Source organism: Mchenga conophoros, linkage group LG22 (assembly GCF_057382185.1).
Source record: "Mchenga conophoros isolate Kocher_MC1m ecotype Shallow Benthic linkage group LG22, M_conophoros_male_GT1.1, whole genome shotgun sequence".
NCBI classification, from domain to species: domain Eukaryota; kingdom Metazoa; phylum Chordata; class Actinopteri; order Cichliformes; family Cichlidae; genus Mchenga; species Mchenga conophoros.
The window spans coordinates 19,911,816-19,938,000 of NC_140546.1; the positions used below are offsets into that span (position 1 = coordinate 19,911,816).

General features: G+C 39.3%; 1 protein-coding gene across 1 annotated transcript; it reads left to right on the forward strand.

Moving 5' to 3' along the window:
• Window positions 1-769: 769 nt before the first annotated feature.
• Window positions 770-25,462, forward strand: triqk (triple QxxK/R motif containing). Its single transcript, XM_085262590.1, has 4 exons — window positions 770-935; window positions 6,381-6,455; window positions 16,077-16,162; window positions 23,673-25,462. The coding sequence occupies exons 2-4, from the start codon at window positions 6,395-6,397 to the stop codon at window positions 23,778-23,780; spliced, it is 255 nt and encodes an 84-aa protein (XP_085118716.1). The 5' UTR covers window positions 770-935; window positions 6,381-6,394; the 3' UTR covers window positions 23,781-25,462.
• The last annotated feature ends 723 nt before the right edge of the window (window positions 25,463-26,185 follow it).

Consider the following 26,185-nt stretch of genomic DNA (forward strand, 5'->3'; position numbering starts at 1 on the left):
TTAACTGTTTGGGAGAACCAAGGGTGAACACATCCTTGCATGTGATGTGCAGACAGGTCTGTGTGATCATCTTATTTTGCAGTGATGGAAGATTCTGAACCCTGGCTCCCATTTCTCAGTGTACGTCCTATCAAAACTGATTAGAGCATTATCAGTGACCTTTTTGGTTTTAAAGTCAAAGAAACAATATTGTGAAGTTGTCCGCATTTCTTGTATGTAATAATCTGAGTATTTTACACTCAGTGGCTCCATAGTGTAGTGGCTTACACACTTGTCTAACAGGCAAAAGCTCCCCAGTTCTGTCCCAGAAGGAGAGATAAATCTCTTTGGGAGTATCATAAAAATCTGCTCCTTCTTCATTTAATGTAAAACATTTAAAAAATCGTTATATTTGTACATTATTACTCATGTTTTAATTAGCAAATAGTTCTTGCTAGTTTTTGCTACCTGATATTATTGACAGTTTAGTATGATGTAATGATGTAGCACTGTTATAAAGTCATATGCCTGATGGGCTATTTTTGTGTTTTGTGCATAGCAGCAACATCTAAAACTGTTTTTTCTGAAACACTGAAGAAATAAATACCATTTTGGTGACCCTGGTTAAAAAGTTTTGAGGAGAAAAGGATCCGCTTGGGAGTGTCCGACTATCAACCCGTCACATGCTGCTCCAGTGTTTTTGTCTTAGCGTCCCACCCGGCGCCCCGCTATTGGTCAAAACGAAAGATACTCTTGTTTCATTGGATGAAAAGGCTGCCTGCCATCGACGTTGCCGAGCAAAACAGGAACTGTCCGCGGAAGAAGTGATGTGTTGGCATTTCGGAGAAATTTAGATCAAAGTCCAATAAATAAAATTGGTGAAATCGGTCGTCCTGCGGGTTCACGTAAAGCAGCCGTGCATATCGTAAACTTCTTCTCGTCGACGCGTTCACAGTGTAAGTATCGCCGTCAGTGCAATGAATCAACATTGCTTCTTGCACGTCTCTACTTACTGCGGTGTTTTGGAGTCTTTGCACACACATTAAAGGGCTTTCAGAAACATTAAATGGGTGTTCTGTTAATAGTCAAGACTTACTGGTGATTTTGACGTTGTTGAGAAATCGAAGGACAAGCATCAAGCATTGTTCCGCAAGCATATCATAAATCTGCCTTTTTACATTTGACCTTACTTTTGTTTACGTTGTTGATGTCAGTGAGGGGAGAATAAACTGACGAAACAAAGCTGACCTATCAGTTCCAGCAAACATAAAAACATTCAGACTAAATAATCATGGTTTTGCTTTGTCTGAATGGATACTGGTGGTAAAGACTTTCAACGATTTCTTTCCAAACACATACAGCTTAGAAAATAGCTGCTGATCTGTGAAAATATTTAACTTTGAAGTGCTGAATTTTATCAACATTTATTTATTTGTTTTTGTGAGGCACTGGGGCCCTATTTAGCATGACCCTTTGCTAACACTACTTGTGCATTCACGTGCATTTATAATTGTCACATTTTCCAGATTGGGAAGTTGTTCTTCTGACTTTGCTTCGTTCATGTGCTTGGGAGTCAGACTGTGGCACCAGCATGAATGGTACAAAGAAAAGATGTTATTTTGAAGTTTACCGAGAATACATAATTTTTCAGACTAATCTGGGTCACCTGGAGCAACTAGAGCTTAATATGCAATGCTATACTCAGGTATGCCTTGCTAGTATGAGGTTTTTCTTTTGCCTTCAGAGTTGCCTAAATCATCTGAAGCATAGATTCAACAAGTTGCTGAAAACATTCCTCAGAGGTTTTGTCATCTTCCTGTTCCACCACATTGCAAAGGCACTTTTTGGAATTGAGATAATTGGAGCACAGTGAAGTCATTATCATATTTAAGGAACCAGTTTGTGATGATGTGAGCTTTGTGACATGGTGTGTTATTCTGCTGGAAGCAGCCATCAGAAGACTGGTGCACTGTAGTCATAAAGGAACGGACAGCAGCAACAACTTAGGAAAGTTTGTGGTGTTTAATTGAGGCTCAGTTGGTATTAAGGCACCCAAAGTGTGCTAAGAAAATATCCTCCACATCATTTCACCACCACTATCAAAGCCTGAGCAAATTGTAGCCTCACTTTCTTAGTTGACACCTAGGGGCACCTGGTGTGGTCCTCTGCGGACGATCTGATATCCTCGTGTTGGCGTTGTTGCAATGTTGAACCTGGAACAACATTTATTATGATGATGTGGGAACAACACCAACACGAGGATATCAGATCATCTGTCTTCTGCTGCTGTTGCCCTTCTGGAGACGCTCTTCTGCATCTATTGCTTGCAATAAGTAGCTATTTGAATTACGTTGCCTTCCTATCAGCTCACTGGAGTCTAGCCATTCTCCTGTCACCAGAGAGCTGGATATTTCCTTTTTCAGACCTTTATCTGTAAACCCTAAAGAAATCCTTTTTCTTCACATTTGCTGTACGTTTGCACTTGGAAACAATTTCTCCAGATTGACATCACCATATAATTACTCAATGAATCCTACAGCACATTGACATTAATGATTTTCTGGCTCTTTCACAAATTCCTTCACCTGCTAAAGCTGATGGTTGTGAATCGTCTTAAATGCTAAATTTACAGACAGGCTGGTATACTTATTTAAACATTATGAGGGCAATGTGAGCAAGATAAAGACAAATCTTTTGTACAGATACTTAATACAACCGTTTGTTTCTTTTGGTTCAGTTCATATGTACTCATTTGTAAGCATTTTCTTGAATGACACTCGTCTAACCTGTGCACGGCAAGTAAAACCTTGACTTGTAGTTTTTACTCTACTGGGGTTGAAGACTGTGTCTTTCAGGGAAATGGCTGTTGTAAAATGCTTTAGTTTTAAAAAATAAAGCAATTTTTTAAAATCCAGATTTACTTCAGGTTTCTAGTAAAGTGAGATTACAGTTAACACTGTTAATGACAGGAATGTATTATTCGCCTTGTCATCTATGACTATACGGTGAAAAAATGGACAGGGATGTATTATAGTATCAATTCCAACAATGCACCTGTCACTAGCAGCAGCATGCTGCTTTGCTATGTTCCACTGATGCAGATGCAAAATATACTCAAATGTATCTGTTCAAACGTTAGTGACTCCAATTTAGGTATATTATTGTGATGCTAATGAATAATACTGCATAGCAGCAGCTCTGAGAGCCTCCAACTGTTGACATTTTATTTTCATTTGGACAGGTTCCTCTCCTCCTTTTGTCTTTCTCTGACTTGCTTTTATTTGCTGACTCTGGTTTCCAGCTGCTGGAGAACAATAGCTGTGCATACATCCTTGTTCTATGCTGCCACTAAGAGTGTTTGAAATGTAGCTGAAAACAGTGTTTTTAATGTAAGGTAAAATTCTGGTTACCCAAGGCAGCTGCAGTCTCCCCTGAGAAGGTATCAGTCAGCACAGGCAGCCAGCCACGCTCCTTGAACATGCTAATTCAGTCTCTCTCCTCTATTCCCCAGCTGCAGCTCTAGATTCTCCACCACTCTTGTTCCTCTTGGATACACATAGATACTTTTTCCTATTCACCTAACTCTTCCTCTTATGTGCACACCTGCATACAAATGTTTCTTTTTACCACACTTGAACATTTTCTTTCTTTCTTTCTCTCTCTCTCTCTCTTTTTTTTATTTTTTTATTTTTTATTTTTAAATTATAATCATTTATTGTTAGAGTAGCAGGATTTAGTAGCTGGTATTATGTGTCTAATGTGGGTAATTGTAAATCTTTTCACCTCAAATCTTTTGCCCAGAGAACAGGACGGACATTTCTGTATCATCAGCAACCACACGTACGCGTCCCTAGATTCACTCTTACTTTTCCCACTATTTTAAACAAAGGGCTACAATATTGATTGATGCAGTGTGTTGTGAGAGAGTCTGTCTGGAATTTAGAGCAGGAGAAACAAGCGTTTTGGATTGATGCAACAAACAGGCAGTCCTAAGTTTTGTAAAGAAAAGCATTACGTGGGCTTAGATGCTTCATATTCATTTCTCTTATTTAGATTATCTTTTGGCCATAAGGCATTTTTAAAAAATCAACAGTTATAGTAGATCAAAGACATTATAATGGTATTTTTATATAGGATAAAACCCCAGTAACACATCTAATGGCATCTGTAATATTCCAACTTTATATAGCCAATTAAATTAATTAAATTTGATTGTAGTGTAGTTCTTGTCACTTGAATGTATACCATTTAAAGTTATATGCCAGTGGTGTACTTTTAGTAATTGACACACATTTGTATTCATTTGATTATTTATTTATTTATTTATTTATTTATTAGTTATTTGTGTTAAACATCATAAAATCTTTCAGGTATTGTTTTTATTATAGGTACACAGAAAAACAACCTCGCCATCTCCAAATACCATAACCAGTGAATGGTTATGGTTAAAATACTCGATATACTTAAACTAGCTTCTATAATCAACTAAATTGGGTTTAAAATTAATTAATCAAAATCAAGACTCAGTTTTTTTCAGGCCTAAACATTATGGGACAAGCAAACATAATTATAAAGAGAATCCTTTGTGTGGTACCCATGAGGGTCACCTGTCTTGAGAAGCTTTGCGAGGCAAGCCTTTACCCTAGCCACCATTAGTTTCTGCTTCTTTGTGGGTCTTTCTGCCTTTTAGTTTTGTCTTTATTAAGTACCTTAATCTGCTTCACAGACTAAGCCGACAAAATTCAAGTCAGGTAACTTACTCTGCCGTTTAAAGCTCTGACTTCAAACGCATCACAAAAGAAACATTCTCCAGCTGGACTGTAAAATGCTATCCCACCAGGTTTGGAGCATTGCGAAAGGCAAGAAATCTCATATGATCGACTTTGAGTGTTTTCCTTTGCATGTCTGGCCTGTGGATCTCAGATATCATCACTTCTGCCAACGTTTCCTCATCCACAGCCATTTTTCTTTCTGTTTTCACGTTTATCTGAACTTTCTTCCTCCTGAGTTGCACCAGTGGTCTTGAGTTCATTTACATTCATGAATGAGTCCCTTGATTGCAGATGCTGACAATGATACACTTACCTCTATGAGAGTGCTCTTGACTTGGTTAGATGTTGTGAAGTGGTTCTTTTTCCACCAAAGAAAGGAATCTCATATCATCACATCATCATGTCTGGCCCTTTAGTGTTGCTTTGTTGTTGTGTTGATTTGCCTTGTCCTAAAGTTTCTAGTTCCGCTGACACATCTGGTTTTCTGATCAATATTTTTGGACGTCATATTGAGACCTACAGCTACAGAATGCCAATTCAACACTTTCATTTGTCATGAAATAACATAACACACCTGACCATGAAACTGCTTATTGATTAGATTTTTTTCATTTCACTGCGAAATAAAAGGACTGTTAAAATTGCTGATTATACCTAAATGGTTAATGAGGATTTTTCTTCATTAAACTTCTTGATTGGCAGCTATTCTTCACTCACATCTTGTTTGCTTTATTTTAGTCCATTGAGGTGATGTACAGAACCAAAAGAGTCGCACGATAGTTCAGGAATTCTCTAGTGATGGGAGTGATATTTAGCCTTTTGTTCACCACGCCACTTCCTGTATGGACGCCTCTTTAAACAGGTGAAACGGAAAATGACTTGCTTATTATGACTTGATATGTTTATAGGGATGTCTTTTACTGTGTAATCTGCAAGTGCAATTTACTGACTACAACAGCCAATTGTCTAATCATTATCTGGCATGTTATTGTTACCAGTGCCCCTTGTTCTATTATATTTAAACTTGAAGAGGGTTCATTTATTGAAACACAAGCCAAACAGAAGAGAGAACCATATCAAATCAAACCCTGCAGCACGTTTGTTTTCTTATTCATAAGTCTTCTTCCTTTGACCACGTCTTTGTTACTCCTGCTGTGCAGTGCTTTTATGTTCATATTTATTCTATACCCCAAGTGTAGTCACTCACTTGTACAATTACATCCTAAAGATATTATTTATATTATTCATAGCTCTCTGTCTTTATATCTTACCTCTGAGCTGTCAATGTAATCAAAGAGAACTCATGGTGTGAAGGAAAATGGTGCTAGGCTAAATGAGATGGGTAGGAAGTGCACATACCGAGAGCGTAACACACATGGTAGGTGGTGAGAATTAATTTAATTACGTGTAGCAGATGTATGTGAAAGATAAACCATCTGCCTGATCAAAATTGACTACTTTGTGCGCTATATGTGATTGTGTATTAACTTGAATCCTTCCTGCAGATTTCATAAATTATCCCGAGCTACAGAAGGAGTGGAGCTGCAGTATAGTTGCAAACAATCGTGAGTAATGTGGAGACTTAACTGTGAAATTGTCTCAATGTTTTTTATTCTCATTTTCTGTCAGGTTGAGGACGGAGGATGGGGAAGAAAGATGCCAGTGCAACCAAATTACCGGTTGATCAATACAGAAAGCAGATTGGTGAGTCATCTGTACTGCTGCTCGGCAACAGCAAATCAATCAAATGTAATTAAATGAAATAACGCACAAGGTGTATTTGGAAAAAATAAAAAATAAAAACTGGTCCATAAAAAGCTTTATGTTCGAAGTTCGTCTCATCTCTTATTTTAAGGTAGTGTTCTCAGGCAGTCATTTTTTGTTTTTTCAACATTCATCTGATTGCGTGCTGTGAAATGGTCCCCTAGTGAGATAGTCAAAGCAGACTTGTATAATAACAAAGAAATTTTAGAGGAACCAATCTTAAACAGCTTAAAGCCCATAAGTTTTAGGCATGAACCCACTGGCATCAACACAACCTGCAACTTTTTCTGCTTCCTGAAAATTAAAATCTAGCCCCTTTGAGAAATGCATTCCACTGATCACTGAAAACTATCCATAGTTGTACAAGAAGAGGAACTTGAGTGGTTTTTGAATTTTGTGGACCTGTTCTGAAAACCTTTTAGTTATTGCTAGTTGACCTGACATGTTTGAACTGTGTGGAAATCATACACAGTGCAAAACATAGATCTAGCATCTAGGTCTAAAAAGAGAAGCAAATGCAACAGTGCTTTATACATGCGCTACTTCTAATGGGGGCCAAAAAGACTTCTAATCCAATAGAAATCTATTGGAAAACTGCTCTCAGAACTGATCTCATAAACATTTTACAGGTGATTTTATGCAGTTGTGATTGACAAGAGTGCTTTGTAGCCCAATCCACCCCTTGGTCATCACATTTGTTTTTAAAATGCCAAGACTATAGCAGCTAAAAAACTTCATAATAAGACTTCATTAACCGATGGGTGATGTTATGATCGCTGTATCTATCTTCATACTGTCTATGGTGAAAACTCATCCAACAAACTGTTTTTCTCCATTGTCATAAATTCTCTATAGCAGCGTATATAACATATGGCTGATAGTTTCAGCAAAATTCTACCAATAAATTAACTAATAATTAAAACAAGGCTACTGGTAATTATTTTGTGATGCTTTTTTGGTAGTTTGTATTTATCTACTTGTGGTCGAATTCCATTTGACACATAATCCTCACTGATTGGTTGATTGTGCCAGTGTAGGAATGCACACGTAATTAATGCCGCATTATAAAAAATCAAGCTGACATTCCACATTTAAGAAATCACATATAATAATAATAATAATAATAATAATAATAATAATTATATGTTACTGGGAAGTATTTGGTGGCCGTTCTCACATTTGTCAGTGTAGGATTATGCATCATCTCTTTGCATAGCGTTGGAAGTGTTTCTGGTTTGCACTAGAGTAAAAAGAAAATTCAACCAAATTCACAGCCATTATGCAAACTGTGCAAATAATTCCACTTGGTCATGAAAAAGCAGCGTCTCAGGTGACAGTGAATACGTTGCTTAAAGACCATCTTGTCAGAAGCTGTTTTGTCAGGTTTATTGGCTTTCTAATCATGTAGTATTTACTTCCCCCTTCATTCCCCTTTCTTCACAAAGGGCCAACTAAGGCAATATGATTGGAATCAATCAAAGGCTCAGCCAACTTTAGCGTGCCAGCTGTGGTTTCTTAAAGATCAGTGCACCTATCATATCTTTTCGTTTTTGTTTTTCTCGTGTAGAGCAAAGCCAAAAGGTCGCCAGTGGCAAAGCTGGATAATTGTGGGCAGCTGACAGACTTGGATACAAAGGGAAGCTCTGTTGGCTTTGCAGGCTTAAAGGTTTTACTTTAAATCCCGGGACTCCCATTTTGTTAACATGAAATGTGACACAGTAGTCTTATAAGACACAAAAGTCATGCAAATGAACTTTTCATGAAAGATCTGGTTTTGGCCTTGATTAATTGACAACTAATGACTGATGATTTGTCCTTTTACAAGGTAGTAGAGTGATGGCACAGTGCAGTTACTAAACTAACATGATGTCTGAGATTTATTTGGATCTCCATGACTATGGGAATCTAAAAATCTGATGCTACAGTACATTCAAGGAAAGAATATTTAACTTGGTGACTTGAATCCCAGTCCAAGAGATGTGGCAACAACATCTGGCTACACAAATGTGCATGTCCTTTTCTTGCGTTCTTTTGCTTAGTTAGTAGTTAAATATGATTACTTCAATAGATACACATTGATACTACCAGGTTGGACCCCCTTTTGTCTTCAGATTTTGGCATAATTGTATTACACAATTACTGCGGATCTGTTACACAGTTGCTGTAGAGCTGCACATCCAAGATGGTATTCTGGGTTTCCCCCCCAAACTCAAAGATGCTCTGTTGGCTTGAGATCTGGTGACTATGGAGGCTGTTTGAGTACCATTTTGTTATGTTCTGAGCTTTGTCACATTGAGTGTTATACTGCTGGATGTAGCCACCAGAAGATGGGGGCACTGTGGTCACAAAGGGATAAATGTGGTAACCAACAGTAGGCAGGCTGTGGTGTTTAAATTCTGCCAAATTGGTGCTAAAGTAACCAGAATGAGCCAGAAGTATTCCCACACCATTAAACCACCACCCTCAGCCTAGACCAGTGGTGTCAAACTCAAATACACAGTGGGCCAAAATTCAAATTTGGAACAAAGTCGCGGTATGGCTTCGCGGGCCAAATGTATTTAGGCTGGCCAGAGTTTGACACCTATGGCCTGGACCATTACTAGACGCCAGGATAAATCTCTTTTATGTTGTTTATACCAAATTTTGATCCTACCAAAGTGGCAGCAGACTCATCAGACCAGGCAATGTTTTTACAGTTTTTGTTGTTGTCCAATGTTTGTGAGCCTGTGTGAATAATACCCTCACTTTCCTGTTCTAAGCTGGGAGGATGCTGGATCCCATGCCAGCTGTCTTAAGGCGAGACACAGGTTACACCCTGGACAGATCGTCAGTCTGTCGCAAGGCTAACGCATAGACATAGACAACCATTCGCACTCACATTCATACCCGCATTCACACTTATGGGCAATTTCGAGTTTCCAGTGGACCTATCCCCACTAACTGCATGTCTTTGGACTGTGGGAGGAAGTCAGAGTACATGGAGATGCTATATATTTATTTAAAAAGCTGTAAACTACGGTGACGTTACTGTGACAGTAATGGCATTGTTCTAAACACCTTCATTCCAGCTTTAAGTACATGTTATTTCTTTTGCCTGTGGTGATTCACATCCTCACATTTTTTCCAGGTTTTGTATTTTCTGGTGTTAATTTTGTGTTAACAGGACTCGTGGTGCTCTCATGAGTTTTAAAGCAAAATGTTTGGTCGGTTCATATTTCCATTTCTAAAGTTATGTCACGTTTATCCTTCTTTCTTTTTGTTATTATTGTTAAAGAAAAAAAGATGGCACTGTAAGTCCAATTGTGTTTTTTATTTTATTTTATTTTCCTCAGGCATGTGAAAGCTTTTTACACCACCAGCTTATAAAGGAGAGGGATTGCTGTTGTATATGTTTTCATACTGGGACAGAAGAATAGAATTATTTAGCCTGAAGATATCCCTTAACTGTCTGCCATTATGCAAAACCTGATAGGTTCAACAAATGAGAGACAGACAAACATAACAAGCTCATCTCCCGCCATCACATCCTCTCCCACGAGTCCATTTTTTCTTTTCCTTTCCCCCATTTAGTGTTTTCTTTCTGAGCACATCTTATCACTTCAGAAATGTGTAACACACTTTGGTCCCATCTCTCCCGCCGCCTTCCTCCAACCCCTCAATTTCTACCATTTTCCTTCTGTTTGAAAAGGACGGCCATCAGGCAATTTCACTGAACCACTGTTTAACAGCAAAGGTGAAAAACAGAGCGTGGGGGGAAAAGATGGAGAAAAATGAAGTCTTCAAATGGAGCATGGGGCTTGTTCTCCTCAGAGCTGGAATGGGCCACACATGGTAATTTGAAATCGTAATAGGTAGCTTATTCATGGCACATCGGCAGTAGTCCAGGCTGGTTGTTGAGCTGTACCATCATCTCTGCTGGAGTGCTTTTGTCATGGCAGATGGCCATCAAATAGCTACTGTTGACACTCTCTTTTTTTTAATAACATTATTAAACCTGTTGTAATTGAATGCCCTTAGGATAGATAAAGCTGTAGCATTCTTACATGTAAGTACAAGTGTTCAGTCACAATGATCCTTAATGCTTGTTGAAAACTAGGGAAAATTGTCCACATAGATAAAGACACCCACAATTTTAAATACAAAATGTCAAGCTGGAAGCCAATAGCTTTACAAGTTACCATTTTACATGCAAATAAAAGATAACACCCATGATATACTGCTTCTTACAGGTGAAATACTTCACTCCTATCTGTAGATAAGACAGCGCAGTAGATCGACAAGGTGTACCAGTTATCTCTCGGCATTATATCATGGATAATCTCCCTTTATTATTTATTATTTCGCTTCCTTTCTCTTCCAGTAAGCGAAAAAGGGCTCAGTATACCCCAAGAGTCTGGCATCAGTTCTCAGGTTCTACCACTCATCCTGGCAGATGTCAGCGATCCGCACCATGTGGTCACTGACTATATGGCTGCAATGCCAGATAGACGCGGAAGCAAAGCATGAAAACTGTCAAACACGCTGTCGGTGTGTTTCCCGAATTGTCCCAGGGCACTCAGAAACCACTAGACAGGGCTGTCTGTCCAAATTACTCTGCCTGTGTTGGATGCAGTATGTGGGACGGTTAGTCCCCATAAACACAAACAGTCACCCACAGAAATCTTCAGGCATTTTTAGTTTATTTATTTTTCCTCTGAACATACACATGTCCCTGTTTGTGGTCATTTTGGCTTAGCGATAGCTGTGTGCTGTAGGCAGTAAATGGTTTTACATATATTGGCTTTAAAGCAACCTGGTGTTATATCATCTATCAGTTTAATAATGAATTGGTGGTTACTTCAGAGCTGCCCTTGTTTTGGGTCATATAGCTACATCCATTAAATTCATGCTCACATTCACACCAGTGGCCAGTTTCAGGATTGAAAGTTGGACTGTGAGATGAAGCTGGGATATGCTGAGACCTGAACACCCACACAACACAGGGAGAACATGCAAAATCCTCAGAAAAACACCCAGCCAGTGCATTCAAACCCAGGACCTTCTTATTGTGAAGCAGCAACATTAACCACTGTACCACTGTGCTCAGTTTCCTGTTCTCAGCTGACAAGAGTGACTATTGCAGTCTGCTGCTATAGCCCATCTGCTTTAAGGTTTGGCATGTTGTCCGGTCAGAGATTCTCTTCTGCAAATCATTGTTTTAGTGAGTGGTAATTTAAATTAATATTGCCCTCCTATCAGCTTAAAGCACTCTTTCCATTCTCCTCTCACCTCTGGCATCTACAGGGCATTTTTACCCAGAGAGCTGCTGCTTAGTGCATATTTTCTCTTTTTTGGACCATTCTTTGTAATCCTTAGGGATGGTTGACTAGGAAAACCCCAGTAGATCAGCAGTTTCTGAAACACTCTGACCCGCCCATCTGGCACTAATGACCATGCCAAAGTCACTTACATCAGCTTTCTTCCCCATTCTGATGCTCAGTTTGAACTTCAGCAGGTTGTTTTGACCATGTCTACATGTCTAAACTTGTTGCCATGCTACTGACTGATGAGTAATTCGTGTTAACAAGCAGGTGAACAGGTGTACCTAGTCGTGCTTGCAATTAAACTGAATATTGCTGCAAGTTTTTCAGTAGTCATCCTCATGCCTGTCTACTAAATGAGTACAGTGGTACTGTAAGTCCATATGTGTGCTCTGAACCATGTTCTTATACTTTAAGTCTATTTTTTCCTTTGCGTTGGCTTTTTTGCTGTGTTCTGTCTGACACAGGCAGAAGTTTGGAGCTGCTGCCGCTTTGCTAATGTGCTTCTCGCTCATGGTTTATATGAAGACATGGCATTAGATGAACTGTGGGGTATACTGGGTTCATAATGGAGCTCGTTGCAATGGTATAGTTACTTGATTTTTAATACTTTCTGACACTGGAATAAATTTACCAAGATGTGACTGAGAATAGTATATAATTTGTTTTTGTTTTTTGTTTTTATATATAGGAGGATGCATGACTCGAATAAAAGAAGCCGAACTATACTAGTTCATGATAGGCTTTCATTTCTCAGTTCCTCAAAAGTAGGAAATAATTTATTCACAAAATGATCCCCATGTTTCTCATTCTATTCCATTTTTAAATAACAAAGAAGGAGGAAAGGGGAAGTTGAACAGAGCTGTACTTAGTTAATTATATGAAAGGCTTAAGGTGGTCTCACCAGTTGTGAACAATTCACTCTTGAACTTGCAACCAGAAATCTAAAAGTAGACATGGTTGTCTAAGGGTTTGTTGCATATAAAAAGGGATGAATTGAATCTACTCACTAGAGGCTTGACGTAAATGAACATCCTGCCGTTGCACACCTGTTACAAATGTGGCTGTGCAGTTTCGATTTGGTTACTACCTTCATTGTGATAGTGGGGAAAAATGATCTCCTTGCAAAAGAGAAAGTGTCAGCAATCAAATTGCTATTCTAAGCAAAGAGGGGTATTATTAGCATCACATCATGACTGGAGTAAAGGTTTCAAATGGCTCTCAAATGCTTTGCGAAAACTCAGTCAGCCCTATTCCGAACATTACCAGGGAGACTGAAAGAAAAACCATATGATCATGAGGTTCAGGGCATCGAGCTTTGTTAGAAACAGCTGCATTTTCTAAATAAAGAACATGTTATTTCAGTCTGTAGCAGGAAGACGATCTCATCAGAGGATGGGTAGTGTCTCCAAACCGCTTCACAGAAAGGAGGAAATGAGAGCAAACACTTGGCATGGCTTAAGACATCAAAATGTTTGTGTGGACAACTGAAGAATTTAACGATGACTTAGACTTTAAGATTCACAGCAGTAACAGAAAGGTGTGAGACGATAATCAGCCTAGAGAATGTCAGTGCAGCGTGTCAACACAGTGTAATGGCAGATAGCTTGAACTAAACACCTGCACCAAAACAAGTAGCAGCCCACTGTTCAGAGGCACGTAACATCCTTTGAGCTACATCCTTGCGATGATGCTCGAAGACCAAGGAGTGCTGAATATCGCAGTAAACTATTTGGGGCATTGTCTCCATTTTTGATAACATGTCTCATCTTTATGCAGACTTGTGGAGTCCAGCTTGAGCGCTGTCATTAATGCAAACGGCGATTACTGAATAAGATATTCATGAAATTAATTTTTTTTATCACAACTAAAAATTTCACCAAAATTGTTAAGCTTATTTTGCCAGCTGTAATACAGGTTGTTCGAATTGGATCTGTATTTGTTTTCTAAAATAGAAGCATTTAGGAGGCTCAGGCTGTTGGATTCCATTGTATGCATTAGAAACTTAAAATAAATGGTAAAGTTTCTTATCATCACTCACCACTCTTCTATCTTCATTTTAATGGCCAATTTGTATGACACAAATCACATACCTCCCCTCTCTTTCCCTTGAGTGCACAATCACATGTGACTAATTTTAGCTAATACCCCCTACCTGTCTCATTATGCTAAACAGAATAATGGCTCAAGATAAAAACTAATTTCACAGCCGTCTTCATCAGACTCCATTTATAGGTAACCTGATGACAAACAAGCAAGAAGAATCTGAACTTTGCTTTAAGCGGTGGGGGGAGAAGGCCACTTTCACTTTTCCTCTCTGTCTCTTCGGCGATGACTTCAGTGAAAGGCACGATCGGGGAAGCCATCCCAGCAGGTGCCCTAGGCCGTTTTACAGGGGTTAATGTTCCTCTGAGACGTGTCATTGTTGTTGCTGTACAGGAGAACAGTGATGGCTTTTCAGGGTGGCAGGCTGAGGCAGGGAGGGATGGGAGGATTGCTTGTAGCTCAATGCAGGTAGATAATTGGTGACAGAAAATGTCTCAGTGGAAACGGTGATGACAAATAGGAGTACTCATAAGCCTAGTGCAATATCATCAGGCACGCGCGTGTAGATTGTGCAGGCTCCAAACCCACGCAAATAAACCACAAGAGAAAGCTGCTGTGTAGCTACAGGAGGTACACCAGTGTAACACAGCAGCATTAGAATACCATATACACACACTGAGGTAATTCTCTAGCATATACACTACTCTACACATTACCTTGCTTGGTGTAAGTATTCTGATTTGGCCTCAGTTAAGTACTAATTGTTACCAGATGGTTATGTCTTCAACCAATATATACATCTAGCATTGAAATTTAAACCCCGTCCTTGCTCACATCACGCCATTTACAGTGTGAAAATCTTTGCAACGGTTATGTGAATAGTGAGCAACCTGAGGTGCCCTCCAATCAAATTTTCCCCTCTCCACTTTCTGACAAGTGGAGGAGACATTCAGTGCCCCCCGTAATGAATTCCCACTAGCTCGCTGTTTGCTCCTGGCAACACGCTCCCCATTTCTATTAGCCCTCCACAGAGTCAGTGGGAGGTGAACGAAGGGTTCAGGACCAGGAGGAATGGGGGGGGGGGGGGGATAAAAGAGAGCGCGGAGAGATGGGAAGTGAATATCAGATCTTGGAAAAAAGATGCAGGGGGAGCAAGATTATTGAAAAGCAGGTGAAATGCTTAACATAAGGCTAATGGTCATTTCCTCTGTGACTGGGCCGTAAGAGTGACACCTTATTGAGTGGAAATCAGCTCTACACACGCACACACCTACACCTGTTTTCCCACTAGCTTATTTCAGCTTTTCCCTCTCAAACCCTCTCCAAAATACATCTTCCAGTCTCTCTTCCTATTCGCCATTGTAAACAAGGATTAATTGGAAGAGGAAAAACCACCAGGTCTCAGTCTGTACTATGTAACATCCCTGTTTTTCTAATGAAGTACAATCAAGTTTAAATCATGAAAACTTCATAGTTAACTTCAAGCACCACACTCATCTTACCTTTAATCAAATCTAGATTTAACCATAAGTTTGAAGAAAGAATAGTTTAAAAAAAAAATAGGAAATTGCACAACTTGAACACACACACACACACACACACACACACACACTGTTCAGCAAGCTGTTGCCTTTCCACCCTATTGTTAGCAAAGTTCCTTTTCCTGCTGTGTGTTGTTTCTAATTAGACCAAGACAACCAGCTGTCACACACACACACACACACACACACACACACACACACACACACACACACACACACACTTTTTGCCGGGTGGCCAGTTTGCCCACAGGACTCACCCTTGAGAATTTAGCCTACGGGAAGTCAAGTAAGCACAGGTGAACCGTGTGTTTTGTAGACTGCGTGAGGCGTGTATATGTTTATTTGAGAAATTTCAGTAGTGCACAATTTATTTCTCACTTTCTCACCACCCATTTTTGAGCACATGAATATATAGAGAGAAACTCACATTTAACTGTTATATTTCCATTCAGCAACCTCCCTATTCTGTAGAATAAAGACCAGAGTACAACCAGCATTTATGAATTATATAAAAACCATTTGTTCCCAGAGTGCTACACTTCTACACAAAAACTTTCTGGTCTCTTTGGTTGTTTGGCAACAGTAAATGAAACCTGTCACTCAATATCAGTCAATCTTGGTCATTTATTTGTGTACTTCATTTAATTTCTTTTTATCTATTTCATGTGTTTTAGGTAAGCAAGACTACAAAAAGACAAAGTCGGTTTTGAAAGCAACACGGCTGAAAGCTGAAGCGAAGAAGAATTCCTCTGGATTCAGGGTGAGACTTGGTTTCTGTTTAGGACTACTGAAGCCTTTATCTATATGTATTCTACAGTTTGTATATATGTATATCCACACTTAAATGTCTGTCCTGGTACAATTGTGGTTCTGCTTATCTATGTAAGATTTGCTAGCCAACTTTTCCCATGCTCCTTTTTGTATTAAGTTTTTATATTTATATTATTTATTCCAGACTCTTCACACTGTCTTATTGAAAGAAGTTACTCTAGGTCTTCAGGGAATATAATAATCCATAGTAGATCTTCACATAATTATGTGCTGTTCTATTCTTTTAAGATCCCTGCTGCTTTGCTAAAGAAGGTATGCTAGTGTCCTTCATAGATTGTGTGTAAAATAGTGCTTTTCTTTAACAAAAAGAGGAGATATAAAACACAAAGGTGGTCTTATCCTTTCAATGGCAAAGGAGGGGCAACAGGAAGGTGGGTGAAAAGAGGAAAATACAGTATGCAGATGAAAGAAGATGAAATGGATAGAGCAGGTAATGCTAAAGTAAAAGGAGGTCAAGAGATTTGGAGCCAATGACGGGCAAGGCTGAGACGTGTAGAGAGGAGGGAACATGGATCTATTGGCCAAAGGATGCTGAAGATGGAACAAGAAGAAAAGGGGAAGACCAAAAAGAACATTTTGGGATATGAGTGGCCCTGCAGAGGGTTGGTGTGACAGAAGAGGATGCTAGCATCAGGGCGAGATGGAGGCAGATGATCTGCTGTGGCGCCTCCTAAAGGGAGCAGCCAAGAGAAGAAGACGATTGAAATCACAGATTCCATGAGAGGAACTTTTATAACTTTATTTTTTTAGTGAAGCTCAATTGAAAGACGTCATTACAGTAACATTCAGTATTAGTCCTTGAACACTTATTGTCCTTTGTTACACTGACAAGTTCTGCTTACAGGACATTAAAAGCCAAAATGTTTCACTTCCTGATTAAGCCTCAGTTGCTACGAAGTGGGCAGAGATGAACAAATCACAATGAGGATTAAACACTGGGTGAAATGGTCAGGTTTTAAAATATGCATCTCTTAGACATGCAGGGCCTCATTAAACACGTCTTTAATCCAATTAGATTAGTCCATATCTTGAAATATTGATATTGGTCATGAATAATTCATGTTTTTCATGCCCAAGATGAGTGGAATTTTCAGAGGTTGGATTAAAAATACCTCTGGGACGAGGATATTAAACTGTCTTAGACCTCTTGGCCCCGAGTTCGATTGAAATTCAGCCCAAATGTAATGGATATTTGGTCACGCTTGCTTTCCCATCAAGTCCTTTTAGCGTGATATGAAGTTGAAGAAGTGATTTTTACACAGCTCTCTGATGACAGTAGAAAGCCTCCCTCACTCTCTCTCTCTCTCTCTCTGAACCTTTGGTTGACAGCAAAGATTTGGCTGGAATTTTTAGGGCTGGTTTGGATGTTGGGGCATGTTGTCTGCTTCTCTTCTCTTCTCTTCTCTTCTCTTCTCTTCTCTTCTCCATATTCCTGGTTGAGATGCTGCTCTCAGATGCAGCTGGCACCTCAGAAGGGCCAACAGACATGCGGGCACAGAGAATCTGACAGCTGCCAGGGCAGGCTGTCTCGGGGCTGGGGTAACGGGGCAGTCTGGATGAGTTGGCAGAGAGAAAGGATGGAGACACTGTGGTGGAGAAAGTGAGAGAAGGAGAACTTCTGTTCCCACCATAGTGCTGAGTTGTCTGGGTTGCTTTAAAAAAAAAAAAAAAGAAAGAAAGAAAGGAAAAACAACCCAAAAACCAGCCACCTGCTGTATCCATGCAGGTCCTTATACACAGGTTGAGTCACAGTGTGTTTACGGAAGTAACAACTTGTTGCCAGAACACAAGTCTTTGCCTCTTCCAAAGAGTGAATGGTATGTGGTAATGACAGCAGAGAGGGAGAAACTGGCAGGAAGTGCAGTCTGCAGCCTCTCCTCAGGTTGCCTAGAGAAGAAGCAGCGCCTTCAAAGTAGCTCCAGCACATTATCTTGCAGCAGAGGAAACGAGCCTGCTGCCTTGTCTAATTGGCACACTAGCCTTCTGTTCAGTTCTGCACTGTTTTCCCTCAGTCTTATTTAGCCGCTGAGCCTAGGAAGTTGTGGTAGAGTGGGTGGGGTGGGGTTTCTTATGGAATTGGCAGAGGATGGAGACGACAGATAATGATGGGTATCTTCCATCTGTCATTTGTGAATGTGTGCTGTGTGGCGAGCGAGATCCTATAGATCCACAAGTATTATCTTTTTGGACATTTTTGCCTCTTTGTGACAGGAGCAGGTGGGTCAGGACGCAGGTGAGGATTTGAACCATGGATACAGCTTCATATCTTGAGTTGTTTTAGTGTTTTTGAAATTACATCCTATTTTTCTATACAGTATTTGGCATTTCTTATGTTTGTACAACTATAACTCACGTCAAGAAGCTCCAACTTTTGTTTTAACGGGGCAGATTCGAGTAACTGAAGCAGTAATTGGTGAAATGCCCGAATCAGTGCTGTTAGAGAAAAGCTCAAGGTTGTGTTGGGAGCTTTGTGGCCTTTTGTTCTATTTAATGGTGCTGCTGTTTATTTCTAACATGACAGTGGCACATTCGAGCTTTTAAACTTTAAACTTGTTTCCATTTCAGCATGGGGATGTAACAGCAGAGATGTTGTAATCAATTTACTCTTTGGCCAAATTAAAGTGAAATTTATTCATAGTTACCATATCTGCCTTTTTTTTTTTTTTTTTTTTTTTTAAAGCAAATAAGCACCAAGTATAAAACGTCATTATTTTCCTGCATCGCTGAATTGAATGCATGTGATGTAGTCTGCTGCAACGTCACTGCACGGCTTCGTTCAGTCATGTTAGCAACTTGTGGCTCACCATTTTACATAAATAAAACATATTCCCTCTGCTGAACATCTGCATCACACTCAGAGCACATTGTCAGAAAAAGGATGGGTGAAAGTGTGACGCTTGCAGCCCTTTTTTAAACCACAGCTCTGAACTACATCCAGAGCAGCTTATGTGTGCAACACCATGAGTTACCATGGCAATCTGGAAGAGAGAGCTACCTTTGTGACCTTTAAAACTGGCTTTAGGCTCAGCATCCTTCACTAACCTTAACTCTGTAGCTTTCCACCCCTCTGGACCCTTGGGCGCTGTGGTAAGCATTTTTTGGTTTTTTTTTTGTTTGTTTTGTTTTGTTTTTACTCTAATAGATGACGTGATTAAATTCAGCAAAATTATCAATAGATTTGCAGCTTTGCAACAGAGTGAATGTGGTCTGAAGGCAGGAGAATCTATTCTGGTGGTGATGGAGAATTGATTGCTCAACAAAGGAAACTAATATATCTACAAAAATTAACTAGAAATTTCAATGTAATCGGTCAGAAAACGTAACACTTTAATGGTTGATTGTTTGTTGCTGTGGCTGGTATGGATGAGACCTGCTTACTAACTGTGCTCCAAATGCACCGACGGTTGTGTGGCTCTCACAAGCTGCCACCCACATACAGCCCCAGACACACCGACTCTAACCTGCTTAGCACATGGGAACATACAAACAGACGTACACACGTGTGCGTGCACAAACAAACCCAGGAGGAGAATAAAAGTCGGACCAGATGAGGGGATGTCTGCTGAGCTATGGCTTGTCGCCAGGGTGATGGGGACTTGGCTCCCAGCATGCCGAGTGTGCTGCAGCTGCCGCCAGTGCTGAGAGAACCACACGATGAAGATGATGATGTGTTTGGGCCCCATCCAGAGGTCTCCATCAAAATGTGGGCAGAGAGGGTGTGTGTGTGTGTGTGTGTGTGTGTGTGTGTGTGTGTGTGTGTGTGTGTGTGTGTGTGTGTGTGTGTGTGTGTGTGTGTGTGTGTGTGTGTGTGTGTGTGTGTGTGTGTGCACATAAATGTATTTGTGAGACAAGGCAAGAGTCAACGCAGTGGGCTACTCTTCTCGAAAACAATGATCTCAATCAAATGCAGGTGCTTTCTCCAATTCGAGTGTTTTCACTGAAACCCCTCCAGCTTGTTTTTATAGACAAGTCACTGTAACCAGCTGTTCTCTTTATCTCTGAGACCTGATGCAAAGAAGGGGGAGAAACCTGAATTGTAATTGTTTTTTGTGTGTCTCCAGCAATTCAATAAAATGTTTACCTATGTCAGAAACACGTTTTCTTTGTGATATTCTCGACAGAATTACAAACGCTTCTCTTTGTTGTGCTTCTTTTTCTTTTCTTTTTTTTTTTTCTCAAAGCTGCCACAGAACACACGAAAAAGCAGAAAACAATCAAGCCTCGGTGATTTGATAACAGTTCTCTTTTCTCCGAGGCCTAAGCAAAATAGAAAAGTAAATCAAGCGGTGGAAGCCTGGCGGTTAATATATGAAACTAAAGTGCATGAAATTTAAAAGTTTTCCAATTAAGCTAGGACTTTAAGCTGTTTGGAGGCTGCTGGGATTCAGATAAATGTGGGCTGAGGCTAATGAAGACCAATGCTGCTGATGACTAGGCACTACAACATGTACACAGATAGCTGTGGATGCTGTGACGCCTTTTAATTGTCACCCCCATCGCCTTCGTCAGAGAGGAATTATTATTAGCCCCCCACCACCCCTCATTTGTGCCGAGCTTTATCTCTCACTTGTTTTCTATTTCATTCTCACTCCCTTTTTTTATTATTTATTTATTTTTCTATCATTTTCTCTCTGCAGTTTGGCTCATTGACTGATTGTTTTTGTAGTCTGCCATGTGTGTATGTGCAGTATAAGGGAATCGTTGAACTGATGTTTTATCAGATTGTCCTATAGTTTTGTTGTTTCAATTTTTTAAAAGTGTCTTTTAGGATGACTAAGCTTATCTTATTTTCTTTTTTAGTGCTTTATGCCCGTCTTTAACCTTGCATCAGCCTCTTTCATGAACAGGTGGATTTTGTTAAATTTAGTTTTTCCCTGAAGTCTTTTTATAAATCTATAAATGGAAAACTGAATTTATTAACATTTGCAAAGATTTGAGATTTTTTTTTGTAACACTTGCCACGTCACCTTTTGTTGTTTTGGCCCAGTTTGCAATTTAAAACTCATTTCCACACTCAAATATTTCTTTTTGAATAACCTCCAATCAGACTGTACTCTGTGCTCTTTTAAAGCTCTCCAAGCTCTCCAGTGTTGATTAGAAAGTTTGCTGCTAATGAGTTCTCTTGATAAAGAATAACTGGCATTGTTCAATACTCTGAGTGCCCCTAATGAAACTCCAGCTGATGAAGATTGTAATCGTGTGAGCACCACATAATGAACAAGCGCTCCTAATTCCCATTTTCAAGTTGAATACCACTCCTTTGGAAAGCCTCAATTTGTTTGACAATTAACCAATAGAAAATCTAAAAAAATAAAAAAAATAGGCCATTTTGTAGAAGAAAGTTTAACTTTTCAGTAAAAATGGAGAGACGAAAAAAGTGAAAGTGGAGCCTGACTGCAAATAGATTTTTATTTTATTTTTTTAAATGCTGCAGCCACTTGGTACCCGGCTTCTGAAATGTGATGCTGCAATGTGTTTTTTGTTTTTTTTGTTTTTTTTCATAGATGTTGCTTCAATTTTACCTACCAGCACCTAATTATTACATATTGTGCCTGGTACTCTTTGCACCTCCATATGAGAGAGAGAGAGAGAGGGAGAGAGAGAGAGCTTTACGCATTCAGTCATCCACCCATTCACACACAGGTGATGGCAAGCTACATTGTAGCTACAGCTGCCCTGGGGCGCACTGACAGAGGCGAGGCTGCCGGACACTGGCGCCACCGGGCCCTCTGACCACCACCAGTAGGCAACGGGTGAAATGTCTTGCCCAAGGACACAACGACCGAGACTGACGGAGCCGGGGCTCGAACCGGCAACCTTCTGATTACAAAACGAACTGCCAACTCTTGAACCACGGTCGCCCCAGTAGGGCGATAAGTAATTTAGTTTGAGTTTGTTTAACAGAAAAAAATGTTGTACTTATGAGTATATATCCCATTGGTATGTTATTGGGTCTTTCATCAATTGATGCAGTCTCATAAACTTACAGTTAATCCATTGAAAATTCATAGGAGTGAGTGGCACAGTGTTGCCCAGTTATCTTGAATACAGTGGCTGAGATGGATGGACACCGCAGTTCTGCCTAATCGTGTTTTATGTATGTGGCTAGAAACTGGCCACAAGCATAGTACACTTTATATGGTACTATAAAATCACATATAAGCTTTTTTTTTTTTTTTTTTTTTTAACTGTATATGACCATTCAACTCTTTCTCATTATCTCTTTCTCCTCCTCCATCAGTCCTTTCTCTCCTCCCTCATTTCTAACTCCTCTCCTGAATTGAAGTCCGGTCTTTAACCCATGCAAAAGTGAATAAACATGCGTATTTAGTCCTGATATTGACAGTGACAGTTACTGTCAGCAGATTAGACATGAGACCCTCCCGTCACAGGACAGCTGACGAGCTGTCAACGACGACAACAACTGATTTCAAGCTAATAGTTTGATTAGTTGAGGTAAACGGTGGCCTGACAGTCTGCGCTCACTACAGATGAACGGCAGCCAGAGTTTGTCCTAAAAAAATTTGTTTTTTTTCCATATTGTCCAGCCCTAATCATCAGTCCCCTAAACCAAATTTTGTTTTAAGTTGTGATCATATATAAAATAGTTACTTATTATTTTCGAGTTATTATGTATTCTTAAGTTTTTCTAGCTCGATTGCTTAAATACTGGAGTAAAATGTACATTGTAATAAAAATACATAGTGGATTGGATTTATTTATTTATTTTTATAAAGTAAGTAGTGTTTCACATTAGTGGTATTACCTAATTATGAGAAGTGATTTCTATTGGTACAGTTCTTTTACGATTTCAAATGTTTTTATAGAAATATTTTGTTAGCATATTTTCTGCAGGGCTAGCGTGTACGCGTCGTGTATATAACAACACAAAATTCAAATTAAAAAATAAAAGAAGAAGCTGTTTGACACTGTCAATGTGAAGCTGTGGAGGATTTTCAACTGCTTCCAGTTTACGTTTCTGGTTTAAATATGAAAACAGATACAAATTCATATATTATTATGACATCCACAGATGATGATGATAATAGCTTTGTTTGCTCCTCTGTAGTAATTTTTTTCCCTCCCAGTTTAATATCTGAAACTAAAATGTAATTGCTGTAGTTAGATTTGCCCTTTTATGCACATCAGTAGAACTGTGAGCGAGAGTTTAAATATTTGTGGTTTTCAAAACAAGCAAAGAAAACAACAAATCTTTATTCACATGCGGTGAATTCAGATGAAAAGAAAGGCATTAGAGACTTGGCAAATACAGACGTAACACAAATAAATAAGCACAACAATTATGAAACACTGCAATGACATTCAAACAAAGCAGACATTCATGAGTGTAAAGACAGACTCGGGATTTGGGCAGAAAAATAAAAAAATGCTCACAAGAACATTTTGAATATATTTTTAAACCTTTGCTTTCTCCTCAGGATGCGTTCCTGGTCATCGCGGCAATCCTGTTCTTCGTGCTCTGCGTGTACGCCTTCTTCTACCTTAACCTGAGCACCGAGATTAACCTGGACGTGGACGTGGATTAATAGGAGGTGGACAGTGGACCAAATACTTGGCTTCTCTGTTTTATGCACATGGGCGAATTGGTTAACGCAAACTGCCGTTTAGTTTCGTAGTTTTTTGGGGCTTTTGTTCGGGTTTTTTCCCCACATTTCGTTGGTGACGTGCAGACTGTGAACACACTATGAAAAGACACATTACTGCATATCACACAGTCAAGTTTCAGGGGTTTTTTTAAGACAAAGGTTTTGGAATTGATCAAACAGAAATATTTTGATATTTCTTTCTGCAATGAATTTTTTCAATCTAATGACTCTCCAATGTAAAACCTTCTTTCTTTTTTTTTTTTAATGTGAATTTAAGCCAACTAGAGTAAAGCATTTAAACGACGGTGACCTCCTGCTTGACATCTACCTTCTGTAAAGAAAGTTAGCATCCTTTTACACAACTGATCCGAGCCACAGTGGAGACTAAGCTTCGTTAGTCATATTCAGCAGAGTCACGTCCCACTGTTTTCACCGCTAATAGAAAAATGTAAATCTCCCGCCGAAGCTCTCGTCACATCGAGACAAACACTCGCCTCACATTCCAGTGCACAAACCTCTCCTCCTGGATATCTGGAGATCACAAAGTGTGAGATTAGAATCCACAAAGCCCTTGTCCTGATTGAACATGTGTGCAGAATACAGAATAACACGTTGCCCGACTTACGTTGTGGAGGCAGACATCCTCAGGGTAAGCACACAAATATGATTGGGTTCATCAGATTGAATGTAAATTGTGGAGATAATTGATGGCTGACGTGACACAAGCCTGCGTCTTTTTTCCTTATAAAAAACAACAACACTATTTTCATTCCATCTTGTGTGCATTGTATTCTGTAAAATGTGATATGTCTGTATAGAAAGGGATATGAAGGACTGTCAGTGCTTCTTTTTTCTACTGCTTCCCTCTGTGCCTGAGGCCTGCACGCTGCAATCATTTCAGTTCAAGTGCTTCCACTGTTTGAGAGATCATTTGTTAGCAGAAGCACAGAGTCAGTAGCTTTTTATTATCTTCATATAAATTTAATGGAATTCTTTTGGTTTAAAATTGTATTTTTCAGATTTTTTTGCGCAGAAAGGGCAATACTGTCATCTATAAGGTTTTTATAGAAAATGAAGTTTTGCATAGTGCATACAAGACCAATACCAAATACATATCAGTGCTTTAAGTTTATTCCAGCATGTTTGTATTTCAGAAACGCTCTGGGGAGGGACGAGTCATGTCTGCTGCTGATATGATTCCTGAAATGTGAGATAGATTTTGAGCTTTCAGTTTTTGCCTTTTCTCCCCTTTTCTCCCATGACCTTCTGACCTCTAGTAAAAGACCACATGTCAAAGAAACCATTATGATGAGCATGCACCCGCGCCCTCACTCGGAGGCTTTTATCTCGCCTTGATACGTCCGAGCTCCCTCCCCCAACACCATGAGCCTCCCACATGTGTAACAATAGATAGCCGGGTCTAATAGACCTTCATACATGACACCTGTTATCTGAAAGGTCACCATTACCAACTACAAGAGCCTTGACATCAGCACAATAGAAAGGATCTCGCTGCCCAACCCGTGTATTCAGACCTGTGTTTGGAAAGATCTTTTTTCATAACAGTACGGTGGTTTGTTCTGTTGTCGAGTACATCTGTTAAATAAACATCTTAAAGTGTGCTTTTTTTAAATGAATCAATCGTGTGATTCTTTGTGACATGAATTATCTTTCTGCTTTTGTTGGAGTTTTTCGTATGTAATTTTAGGGTGTAATATATGTTTATCGACGATATCCGTGATATATTAACCACAATCTTTAAAAAACAAATGATATCATGTGGAAATACAAGAGATATTACCATAGCATGAATGATCACTATCCTTTGTTATCTTATTGTATGTATTTGTACATTTACGGTTACAGACTATTTGATAAATAAAATTTCACATTTCTACCTACCATCAATGTCACCTCCTACCTACACAACAAAAAGCGGTGGCATATAAGGTTAAGTACAGACCACCCCAGAGGCTTTTATTGCTGTAAGAAGGTGATTGTAATTGCATTTATTAATTTAAATAAGAGAAATGTTTCCATTTAAACACAATCAAAATAACAGCTGATCAGACAGTGTGTACTTTAGATGAATCATATGCATTAGAACCAGTGATGTTTTATATTTCTTATCTCCAGAGGTTTATATTCAGCTGTTAAATGTATGTGTAGTCATTACTTTGAGTCTTAAAAGTTAATGAATAAAAAAATCCTAGCGTCGATTTACTTTTATGGCGTAAAAGCTGCCATTATTTCTTTTTAGATTGGTTTAATTCCCAGCTATAAACAACAGTGTTCTCTCCGTAATGGGTTATTAAATTGTATTGACTATGTGTGGAGTGCTCTTC

Bases quoted from the DNA above. Each gene is read 5' to 3' on its own strand.
- triqk (XM_085262590.1), top strand. From the start codon at position 6,395: ATGGGGAAGAAAGATGCCAGTGCAACCAAATTACCGGTTGATCAATAC. The intron at 6,456-16,076 runs GTGAGTCATCTG...CATGTGTTTTAG, and splicing joins TCAATACAGAAAGCAGATTG to GTAAGCAAGACTACAAAAAG. The intron at 16,163-23,672 runs GTGAGACTTGGT...CTTTCTCCTCAG, and splicing joins AGAATTCCTCTGGATTCAGG to GATGCGTTCCTGGTCATCGC.